The sequence below is a fragment of the Adiantum capillus-veneris genome, chromosome 22 (genome assembly GCF_014529385.1).
Source record: "Adiantum capillus-veneris isolate H3 chromosome 22, ASM1452938v2, whole genome shotgun sequence".
Taxonomy (NCBI): domain Eukaryota; kingdom Viridiplantae; phylum Streptophyta; class Polypodiopsida; order Polypodiales; family Pteridaceae; genus Adiantum; species Adiantum capillus-veneris.
In genome coordinates this window covers 102061073-102073138 of record NC_140952.1, presented here as the reverse complement: position 1 = coordinate 102073138, position 12066 = coordinate 102061073, and the positions used below count along the sequence as shown (strand labels likewise).

The following is a 12066-nucleotide window of genomic DNA, read 5'->3' as shown; positions in this document are numbered from 1 at the left end:
AGTCATAGAAGTGGTCAATAGTGTAGAAGCGATCTATCCGAGATAGATTCACTCCTCCCAATCCGCGGTCCGAACGAGAAAAGGCCAAGCTGTCTGGGGGCCTCACAAAGCTAGAATGCTGCCAAACATCTGAAACCCGCAAAGTCATACAAAACCTCTCCCAAGTTGCCAGCTCAACTCCCTGCACAGTAGTATGGCTGCCACCCATCCTGTCAGAGGGTACCTCCAACATGTTGAAGTCCCCCCCTTTGCACCATTGCTCTGCCTGCGGTAGAGACAGGATAATTTGAGACCAAAACTCTACACGGCACTTGCCACATTTGGCGCATAGATGTTAAGAAGCCCACGAAGCAACCCTGAACCTGCATAGTGATCCACTGAGCCCTGCCTGGCACAATAATCCCTCTGTCCAGAATGGCCTACTGCTGCAAAGAATCCGCAATAGTCATACATACCCTGTCACGTGACACATCCAACCCTATGTGTCCGTGGACAAGCTACAGCATGAACAGGGTTAAGTTCAGTCACTCAGTCTAGAATAGGAAGTGATCTAGCACTTTTGTTAGTCTGTTCCCAGACCGTGCATGTCCAGACACTTAGATTAGATGCATATCCTCTGGTTGCACACAGCATGACCATCAGATTCTAGTCAGAACCCATCAGTAGCATTTTTACAGTGCATAGACCTATTTTCCCTATTTTTGATATTTTTCACTTATTATTTTTAAGTGACTTTTGTTGGAAACTAGGTAGGGCAATTTTGCTAAGTTTGTATATATAGAAACCTAGCGCTAGCACTTTCTGGCAAAAGAGGCAGCAGGAATAGTTTGTTCATCAGGCAACTTCTCAGCAAGACTCCCTCCCGCGACAACTCTGGCGTTTTCTCTCACCAGAAGGCCTAGCGTTTTTGCATTGCAGCAACCTGGCGACAAAACCACAACAAATCAGCCCCAGCATTAGCAGATTCCCACCGCAGGAAGACATTCAGACCTAGCATTTTTGCATCAACCTGAGACCATCAGCGTTTTGCAGATCTTCGCAACAAGACCTCAATTAGCATCAGCGTTTTCAGTTTTCAGCAGTCAATACCCGCAGTAGAAGTCCGGAACCTCATAGATCTCACCTTCCCGCAGCAGTTCCTCGCCGCACGGTCAGCCCAGAAAACGCAGATTTCAGCATCTGCGTTTTCAGTGCGTCGTCGTCGTACCGTCATCATCCACACCGTCATCGACATAGAGTCAAAATTCAGCAGATAAAGATTTGCGGATTTCAGCCATTAGCATTTTCAGATTTCAGCGTCAACCTGATCGTCGTCAACATCGTCGGTAAGTCCAAGCATTGTAGAGATTTGTGTAATCAATAGTAGACCACTCTCGCCATAGAGAGTGGGGCTTTGGAGGAGGGTTTTTGACAACATTCTGGTGTCGTATTCTTCTCTCTCTATCTCTCAGTCTCAGCACCTTCATTCACAGTGTTCATCACTTTGTTTGTGTCCATTGCACTATCTCACTAAAGGAACGGAAGGCTCTCCCTTCTGTAAGTAAAAGAAACCTTGAGCACAGTTCGGAGCACTCATCTTGAGCAAAGTTCAACATTCACTTCCGTTGCACCTTACATTGGTATCAGAGCTTTGGCAATGTTCTGTATCACTCAAGGAAAGAACCACAGAACTTTTTTTGCTTGTTGAGGTCACACGTAACCCAAGTCCTCTTGGGTGTGTCGATTCCTAATCGTCTTTTTGAAGAGTGACAGGAAACCCAAGAAAGAAGGGCTTGTCCAACCTCCCCTTGTGCCTCTTTTCACTCATTGACAGCGGACTGTGCACTTAGCGGCCGGCCAATCAACGTGAGGTAGGAAAAAGCAACCTTGGTGTGAGCGCAAGGGCGCTAAGGGGTGCGCCCGTAGGAAAGAGAAGAACTCGGGTGAAGAGAAGATCCATCTCTAACACAGATTGCAAGCGAAAGAAGAACCTCAAGAACTCAAGAACCCAAGAACCAAGACCACAAGAACCCAAATTCCTCGTGAACTTAAGAACCCAAGACTTCAGTGGATGGTCATCACCCGAAGCGGAATGGATACTTCGCATGGAGGTTGTGAGCATGGGAGTGGCGAAGAAGAATTTTCCCCACCAGGAGGTTTTTCCAACCTTCCCCATCTACGCCAAGGATTGCACTAACTCCTATGGAGGCTTTCGACAAGAGGATGATGAACAGGAAGTTAAAAAGCAACGAAATAATGGCAACCATAGAGCGTAAATACGAAGACAGAATGGCAGCCATAGCGCGTAAGCGCGAAGAAAGAGAAGCAAAATTTGATCGCGAAAACAAAGAAAAACAAGCAAAATTTGATCGCGAGAACAAAGCAAGAATGCAAGAAATGTTGCGACTCTTTTCTCAAGTTCAGGCACAGATGCAAGAGATTTGGGAAAAAGAGACTCTCAATCTCTTCTTCTCCAAAGCATGACACACAGGATTTGCATGATGAATTGAATGATAATGATGAGCATGATGATTTGAATGACAATGATAAGCATGATGATTTGAATGACAATGACAAGCATGATGATTTGCATGATCACGATGTGATTTTTCACAAGCATGATGATTTGTATGATCAGGATGTGATTGTTCGCAAAGATGATGGGTCAGTTGATGCTTTTTCTAGTGAAGCTAACCTCATTGCAGATTCGATCAATCACGAAGAACCGATCTTGGCCCTGGAGCCTAGGTCTCAAGAACCCCCACAGGAAGTATTATGTGCTCGAGTGATTAGTCAACAGGCATTGTATGAGTGTTTCATTCGTGATCGTTTCCTGTACTTTAATCAGCATCTTTATGTGATCCCTTTTCAAAGGCATGCCATATTGTACGTTGAGCACGATTCACTCATGAATGAGCACGGATGTATGCGGATTTCTCATAAAAGCTGAAAAGTATGCATTCAAGGAAGTCACATTCCATGTCTCTTCCTTTGCATGACACACTATCAGAAAGAGCACAAGAAAGTATGAGCACCAAGCATGGACGTTTTCGTTGTAAATTGCCACAGTTGATTGATTTAGATCAGAAAGACAAGATTCGATCTCATTGTTTGCATGTGTGTGGTGAACGGGTTGGCACTCCGTCTATTTGTTCATCTACATTGCATGCACAGTCTTTAGAGAAGACGAGATTTTTTCCAATCACTTTACATGGAATGTTTGTTTTGTTTTCGGAGTCGGGTAGGGCACGCCCGGCCGCTCCCCTCATACACCAAAAAAGTATACAAGAAGAACGACCAGGACTATGCACCCAGAAACCGAAGGCAGACGCTTTTGTCACTAGTGTCCTCTGGACTATGAGAGGCCAGAATTATCTACACTCTTAGGGCCATGACTAATCCCTTGAGAGACCCATTTCGCCAACTTGATTTGGGCGTGGGTATGTTCATGTTTTTGTGTTGGAAGTGGTTTCAGGAATTTTCAACCTCGGAGATTCTTGAAGAAGGTAGACGCGTGACTCTAGACGAAGTTGAAGCATTGAAGGAGCCAAAGAAGACTTTGTGTCGCTTTCGGCGCGGCCCAAAGAAGCAAGCATTGCAGACCTTTATGAAATTCAAGTATCGCATGCCCCACACATCAGAGTGGGCCGGCGAAGAGTCCTTTCCAGGATTCCGGACGCTGTTCGCAATCTCCATCGACGCCATACAATTCGGTACCAGTACCTCACTTTGAAAAGGAGGGGATGTCACATGACACATCCAACCCTATGTGTCCGTGGACAAGCTACAGCATGAACAGGGTTCAGTTCAGTCAATTAGTCTACAATAGGAAGTGATCTGGCACTTTTGTGAGTCTGTTCGCAAACCGTGCATGTCCAGACACTTAGAAGATGCATATCCTCTGGTTGCACACAGCATGACTCTCAAATTCCAGTCAGAACCCATCACTAGCATTTTTACAGTGCATAGATCTATTTTCCCTATTTTTGACATTTTTCACTTATTATTTTTAAGTGACTTTTGTTGGAAACTAGGTAGGGCAATTTTGCTAAGTTTGTATATATAGAAACCTAGTGCTAGCACTTTCTAGCAGAAGAGGCAGCAGGAACCGTTTGTTCATCAGGTAGCTTCTCAGCAAGACTCCCTCCCGCGACAACTCTGGCGTTTTCTCTCACCAGAAGGCCTATCATTTTTGCATCAGATCAGCCAGCGTTTTTGCATTGCAACAGCCTGGCAACAGAACCACAACAGATCAGCCCCAACGTTAGCAGATTCCCACTGCAAGAAGACATTCAGCCCTAGCCTTTTTGCATCAGCCTGAGACCATCAGCGTTTTTGCAGATCTTCGCGACAAGACCTCAATTAGCATCAACGTTTTCAATTTTCAGCAGTCAGTACCCACAGTAGAAGTCCCGAACCTCGCAGATCTCACCTTCCCGCAGCAGCTCCTCGCCGCACGGTGGGATCCATCAAAGTTTACAGTTTCAGCCCGGAAAACGCAGACTTCAGCATCTGCGTTTTCAGTGCGTCGTCGTCGTACCGTCGTCATCGACATCGTCATCGACATAGAGTCAGAGTTCAGCAGATAAAGATTTGCAAATTTCAACCATTAGCATTTTCAGATTTCAACCCGTCTCATTGTCGTCCTCATCGTCGTCGACATTGTCGACATTGTAGAGATTTGTGCAATCAATAGTAGACCACTCTCGCCATAGAGAGTGGGGCCTTCGGAGGAGGTTTTTGACAACATTCTCGTGTCGTATTCTTCTCTCTCTATCTCTTAGTCTCAGCACCTTCATTCACAGTGTTCATCACTTTGTTTGTGTCCATTGCACTATCTCACTAAAGGAACAAAAGGCTCTCCCTTCCGTAAGTAAAAGGAACCTTGAGCACAGTTCGGAGCACTCATCTTGAGCAAAGTTCAACATTCACTTCCGTTGCACCTTACATACCCCGCCTTGGATACCTCCAAGTCCAAATGCAGCTGATCAAAAGTCTCATATCATCCACGCAAAAGCTGGCCAAAACGTCTAATGCGGCTCTCACACAGATGATGCTCCTGTAGCATAAGAAGGTCAATCTCTCCTCCCACAAGGCATCGCTGCATCGCTGAAGCTCCTGACACAGTTGGCCCCTCTGACGCTGAAACTGGGGCCCACCTAATCCCTGTACGTTCCATGAGACAATCCTCATGGGGAGCGAGAGAGAACTGATGCTACAGCAGCAGCTAACCGTGCTATCTTCGACGCAGGCTTGGATGGGGAGTAATCCGCATCCGAGCGTCCTCGAGATAGGCGTGACTGCAAAGAGTGTCTAGCCCAAGCCCAAGTAGACCGAGCCGTGCGCAAAGCAACCTCCTCTGTCCAGGAGTACTCATGTATGTGTACATAACATGGCAGGCTCTGCGTGTCAGCAAAGAAGTGAACCACAACGTGTCTACATCCTGCTACATCTAGAGGTGTCACTGAAAACTTGGCGAGCCGCCAAAGAGTCTGAAGCATGTTTGTAACCCCTAGGTCTCCCATGTGATGAGAGAACTCTAGGGCCTGTGTCTGCAGCCACTCCATCACCGAGTCTATAGTCCACACAGACTAGTCCTTGTCGCAAAGGGGGAAAGAGAAGCCAACCGCTGAGTCCAAGGCCTCTATCCCCCTAGCTACAAGGAACAATACATGAACTTTGAAGCAGGCTGCCTCAAGGTTCGGTGAGAGGTCGCCGAGAAACCGTGTAAAGTCGTAGGCAAAAAAAACCCACCCGGGACGAATGTCAAAGCTCGTCAAACCACGAGGAACTGCTGCAAAGGGAGATATCTGCACCAAAAGAGGGGGTCGCAAGAAAGGTTGTCCCTCTCTCGCCAAGCGACTCGTACAACACCAAGATATGTATAGGAGTCTACATACTCCACTATTTCCTGTCCATATGTAATCTCTTGACGCATTGTGTTGTAGTATTGAATACATGGAGAGCTCCCTATCATGTGCACAAGCATTACACCATCTAGATGTCTGTACATACCCTCTAGAGAGTTTGAAATGTGCACAATATCATCGGCATAAAGTAAGAGGTATCCATGTACCTGACAACTATGCCCCTCTATCCCCTGCAGTCTCAATATAGTCAAAAATTTCTTCAATATACAATCCAAACAAAGTAGGAGAAAGTGGGCATCCCTGCTTCACCTCAATAGTAGAGTGAATTCGCTCCGAAAGACCCTCTGTTGTCCGAGACAGTACCATGATACCCCTAACAAGCTCATGCAGGACTCCCAAGTCATATAGTCTTCGTATCAATCTGGCTCTGGGGACTGAGTCAAAGGCTTTGCGGAAATAAAATGTTATATTAAAGTCTTCAAAAGGCCAAAAAGACCTATAAGACCAAAAGATTACATAAATGTGTGACTCTAGTACAATGTCTAGGGGACATAGAAACAAAAATGAATGAGGATATCTAGAGTGGGTAGCTATGAGAGAGAGAGAGAGAGAGAGAGAGAGAGGAGAGAGAGGGACGCGATGTGTAGCTAGAGCTCCAATGGTGAGCTTTTCCAGTCTTATTCCCTAGACTACTCAAGAATGAATACACCATGTGTGTATATGTGATGGGTATGTGTGTGTGTGCACACTGGGAAACTAGCCACTTGGCCTTCAACCCCAACAACCATGAAGAGGCTAATTTAACATTCGATGAGAGCATTATCATTCTACCCATGCACAAGCAAGCTTGCACATGACATGAACATAGATCAAGATGTGCAAGTAGATGCATGCATGATATCTGCTTTAAAAATGCACCTAAGCACGAGCCATGACAACATAATTTTACTGTCAGTACAAAGAGAGACAACTAATAAAGAAAATAGAATGCAGTAAATGAGCCTAGACTTTATCAACAGACACAAAATACTACTAGGTAGCACATGCAATCAAACATCAAAAAGATCGCACCATTACATGACTAAAAGATTGCACAATCAAAGAATCCAGCAAGCAGCTTGCCATACCTTCTGATGCGTCATGTCTCGTCTGCAGCCATCTCAAGAATCCAGTGCGCTCGTTCCTTTCCCGCTCCAAGACTTTCTGCAGCCTTGCTGCAAAGCCAGGACTGGACAAGCCAACAAGCTTTTACCAGCCTGTAGTATCCTTTGGCTGAACTACATATATTGTATACTGTTCCACTTACTTCATCCCTTGTACTTTGCTTTGTCTGTTCAATTCTTCTGCACTTACAGGAGGAGCTTCCAGCAAGGCCTTGCGAAACTGGTCATTTATGCTCACAATGGGCGTGTCCCTGATTGCTACGCTTGCCTCCTCTTGAAAATCCTCCTGCAATTTGGCTAAGTTATACAGAAAATATTCACTCCAATAGAAACATGTACATACAGACAATAACACCGAGAGAAGCAGCACAAAAAGTATCATACAGGTGTCGATGCAAACAAGAAAATACAGACTGTGGTTTGTATACACGGGTGAGTATTCTGACATGGAAAAAAAAACTAATTTTCCAAGTTTTTACCTGCAAGAGACTTGAGTCATAATGTGTTCTTATTATCTTACCGACTAGCACTTAGACATTCATTTTAGGATTCCAAGCCTTCAAGACTAATCTGGGATCTGAGGTATGAATCATGCCTAGCTCAATCCAAAAATATGCAGCATTCTTCCTATGTATAAAATTTACATCTATTTGTTGACACAAACGGGCCTTAGCTTCATTGGTTATAAAACACAAGATGAAGAAGACAAAATAGCTGAGTCGGTACCAAGTTCTGCACTGTGCAATGTATGCTTATAATAAAAGCCAAACAAATGGAAGAATTGCCAATTCCAATGTTTAAATCATTTATCAACTTTAGCACCTTCTCATGGGTGTCAGGTGTCTTGCCATTGCAAGAACTACATTGTCTTGTGCATACACCAATCAAACGTCAAATGCAAACGAGTTTGAAAGCATGAAATGAATTTGATGCAGACCCCTGGGTCACATCAAACGCGACCCTAATTTTTAAGCATTTTACCAGCATGTTGTAGTATTCAAGTCCAAAATAACCATTGAGTATTAATATGTATGGAGCATTTGCAAGCAAGGAGTATGTTTATAAAATGATAAAATTGATACTGCATTAAAATGAATCATGAAGGAGTGACCATAGTGAAAGGAAACTTTATTAAGAGCAGCAAAAGAAAAGCCATCAAATAACAACATTCATAAGCGACAGTACAAAATAAAGACTCAAAAGTTGGGACTAGGGGCTTAAAGCTCAAAAAAATACCCAAAAAATGTACAAGGTCCGATTTTCTGAATCCTAGTTAGATCAAGTTTGAAACCAGATTTCGAACTAGTTTAAAACGCATTTGAATGCAACCAAGATTTTGTGCACATGCAATCAAACAACACCTAAAGGGCTACCCTTCCCCAACTTGACTTTTGAACCTCAAATCTGGCAGGGCGCAGTGTCGCCAGCCAGACAGTCTACTTGGTGAGTAATAAGAATCCAAACTTCCCAGACAAATGTATGATATGAAGTTTGATACGAAATCAAAATGAATTCACAGAGAGAAACTCCCCATAATAGAAGGTGAAAATCCAACTAGTGAGCATTGCCAAAGTCTTACAAGTTATCAGTTTTAAACCCCACTTAAAAGAAGTTTCCTTCAAAACAAGGGGATCTTGTAAGGACAATATTATTTCTCACATGACCCATTTTCGTACAGCAACATGGAAGTGCAACCTTCAAAAGTTGAAGAAGCTTCTTCTCAAGCAAAGCTCATAACTTGACAAGCTGTTTGATGCTTGCAATTTTTATGATCGATAAGTTTTGTAATTCTGAGACTGATTGCAGCTAAGAGTCTGTATAGTTCTCATAGCACAGCACAAACACACAAAGTTACGTCTAAAACGGCCAAGCACCTGGAGGGGCACCTCCAGCTGACAGCATACCCACCTTCATACAGAGCTTTAAACTCATCGTTGCAGGTAGATCAGGTGTCTTTTTTCCCTGGTAAATCCACAAGCATGTCTCACAAACTAATTGATTATCTTTTAAAAACTGCAAGTGAACTTTGGCAAGAAAGCAAACTGCTAACCTTCTTCTTCAGTTTATGCCTTGCATCATTCTGAACAAGCTGAAGAAGCTTCTCACTCATTGGGACTCTTGTACAGGAATCCAAAGACTTAGAAGATGCTTGAGTTTCTGATTTTGCTGACGAAGGTTCTGCAAGGCTCTGGAGCTTCTGAGCCAAAGATAAATTCTGGCATTCATTCCTCTGCTCATCACCTTGCTGTGTATGAGGGACATTGTGCATGGATCGAAAGCTTAAATTCAACTTCTTCTTGTTTGTTCCTTGATTGACCAAACACATTACGTAAGCTTGCCAACCTTTTACTATCCAAGGCAAAACAGATGCGCTCTAACATACAAACCCTGAAATTGTGCATAGTAGTGCTCCAGAAAATGTTAAGAAGGAAACACAAATAAACAGCTGCACCTTTGGGCTTCACAAAGCAGTGACTCTTGAACTTGATTGAAGACTGGTCCGCCACATGCTCACGCGTATGGTCAATACTAGCATTCACATATTCCCAGCCATCCCTTAACTGTACTTCAGATATATTGGTATCAGTCCTAACTTCTGCCTGAGTAGTCTCTGTATATTGAGAACCATCAGCCACCATAATCTGCCAAATGAGAAGGATCCTTACTAGCATATATTTGTACAAAAGATGTTAAAACAAGTGCAGTGCAAAGGGACAAAACGATAGTAAGGCAGTGATGCCCCGAAGTAAAGCATAGTCATCCTTTGTTACCCAGTAAGGTGTGTAAATGGGTTGTTTTATATCTCCCTGCAGTTAGTTCTATATTAGCTATGAATGCCAGTTCATGTTACCTGAAGGTCCCATTTCTGTACTGTTGAAACTTTATAAAAAAAAATCCTAGTCAACTTAGACCTGAGGAATTGCTCTTGCTACTGCATACTATTTTATTGTAGCATGAAAAGGATATTAGCTTTATGGCATAAATGGCATTGAAAATTGTTTTCTGGGACATTTACTTTGATAATAAATTTGCTCGCATTCCTGATCACATCCATTTCCATTCTAGTTATCCGACCCGCCCCTATGCCCCCTTTCTGTCTTGTTATAAAGAATAGTGAGAGTTCCATGCCTTATCAAACTGCATGAAAAGAGCGAGTCTAAACATCCCAGAAAACTCAAAAGCAGGGGCACAAAAAGTCTAGGTTTAGAGAATAACCAAGCAAGACGAGCAGCAGAGACATACCTTATCCTCCAAACCATGCATGGACCCATTTCCTAAACAGTCTGTCACTAACTGCTCTTCTTCTACGGTAGCATTCAGTGAGCTGTAGCTCTCAACTTGCTCCCAATCATTTTCAGGACCTCGATACACTTCTTGAAAACCTAACTCGGAGGCCTGTGCGCCAAACTGACATGCTGGTAAGTGCTGAAAATGGTTTATTCACAAATAGAGGAGAAAATAGACCACCTGTAGAGCACTCCAGACAGCTGTTTCCCGATCTGATGGAATAGCTAGTGCAAGGTGATCTTGAAAGCAGTCTCTCTCTGCAAAGGATCATTACCAGCTTCAACAGATGGACGCACAGCATAATTTTTAAATGTTTGGAAAGCTTAAAAGCTTGAAAAAGAAAATTGGACAGACAAAAACACCTCTATATTCTTCAACTGTTCACCAATTACTGTGAAGTCTTTTCTTAAAAGGCAAAACAAAACATTTCTACTGGGAAAACTTCATGTAAATTGCAAGGCAATATACAAAACAATTGTAAACACAACAGAAAGATTTATATTTGAATAATGTAATCTCCAAACAGCAAATAGAAGGAGATAATCCTAGGCTAGTGAAAAGGAGATAATCCTTGAGGCCGTGTCAGTAGATGGTAGTACAAGTAGCAGTTGATGCGTGCCTTGGGTGTCTCCATTTTGGCATGTCAGCTCTATGCCAGCCACCCACCCTGTCACTTGTATCAGCAATTTGCTATCAGCTTGGAGAGCATTTCCCACATGACGGTTGGAGACCAATGGGACCAAACTTAAAATAGCAGTGTGAAACTGCAATGGGTCTCTCAAGCTTGATGTGGTTCCCTTTGAGGACAGCTTTAGAGACAGAGGTATTGTGACTCACCAAGCCCCGGGTCAGATGATGCCACATGTGATTAGATACAAATGGGAGACGGCTCATCGAGTAGATGCAAGATCTGGGCATGGGAGGAGAGGATTTGGGGGGGGGGGGGGGGGGGGGGGGGGGGGGTTGTTGTGTATCAATTCTTTGCAGTCGCTTGTCCATATTGTTCGGAGAGAAGGCTGACACGCAGATTTCTCTATATTGCCATATGCTATTTGCTCCACGTACATCAACCTATGCGTCACCTAGAGGAGAGTCTCCTTTCTCTGTGCTTGATGAGGACATATGGGAGTTCTCTAAGGATGGGGATATCATTCTCTTGGGGGACTTCAATGTCCGAACAGGCAACCATCAGACAGTCTTCTATGATACCTCGGAGGAGATGTTGAGAGATTTGGACTCCATAGACATGGGGCTGGACAACGCTCACAGGATACAGAATGTGAAGAGTATGGGAGATACTTGCTAGATATGGCATCGCAGATGGGTTAGCCATACTTAATGGCTTACAGAGATTCCGAGCAGCCGCCCGACTTACTGGCTTTCCACATCGCCACGGGGCTAGCACAGTGGATTATATTATGGCCACGCCGAGCTTTCTTTCCCATATTGAGGACTTCACAGATGGACCCCGTCCCATTGGGGTAGAAGTGGACCATGCCCTTTTGACATTGGACATCTCGTTCCATTTCACCACAGCTCAGAGGACACGAGTAGGAGGTCCTACAAGCTATACTTTCACTTCGGAGACAGACTCTGTTTACATGGATGGGATTTATAGACGCCTATGCACAAAGGATCCAGGGAAACTTTAGAGGAGCTCACCCATATTCTGACAGAGTGTAAGGTGCAGCGGAATGAATGTTGTACTTTTCTCAAGATGAGTGCTCCATAATGTGCTCAAGGTTCCTTTTATTCTTAGGGAAGGG

At 43.9% G+C, this 12066-nt stretch overlaps 1 protein-coding gene across 3 annotated transcripts in view; it reads right to left on the bottom strand.

Annotated features, from left to right (window-relative positions):
* Positions 1–12066, bottom strand: part of LOC147429925 (kinetochore protein) — a 106296-nt gene that overhangs the window by 48152 nt on the left and 46078 nt on the right. For 2 of the 3 annotated variants that reach the window (XM_086496115.1, XM_086496113.1), the window contains exons 5-11: positions 10481–10557; positions 10256–10408; positions 9465–9654; positions 9063–9319; positions 8921–8974; positions 7156–7298; positions 6977–7077 (exon numbers count right to left, since the gene is read on the bottom strand). In XM_086496115.1, the coding sequence (XP_086352241.1) occupies positions 6977–7077; positions 7156–7298; positions 8921–8974; positions 9063–9319; positions 9465–9654; positions 10256–10408; positions 10481–10557 (975 nt within the window). The remainder of the gene's footprint in view (positions 1–6976; positions 7078–7155; positions 7299–8920; positions 8975–9062; positions 9320–9464; positions 9655–10255; positions 10409–10480; positions 10558–12066) is intronic. The other variant, XM_086496114.1, reaches the window with a different exon arrangement.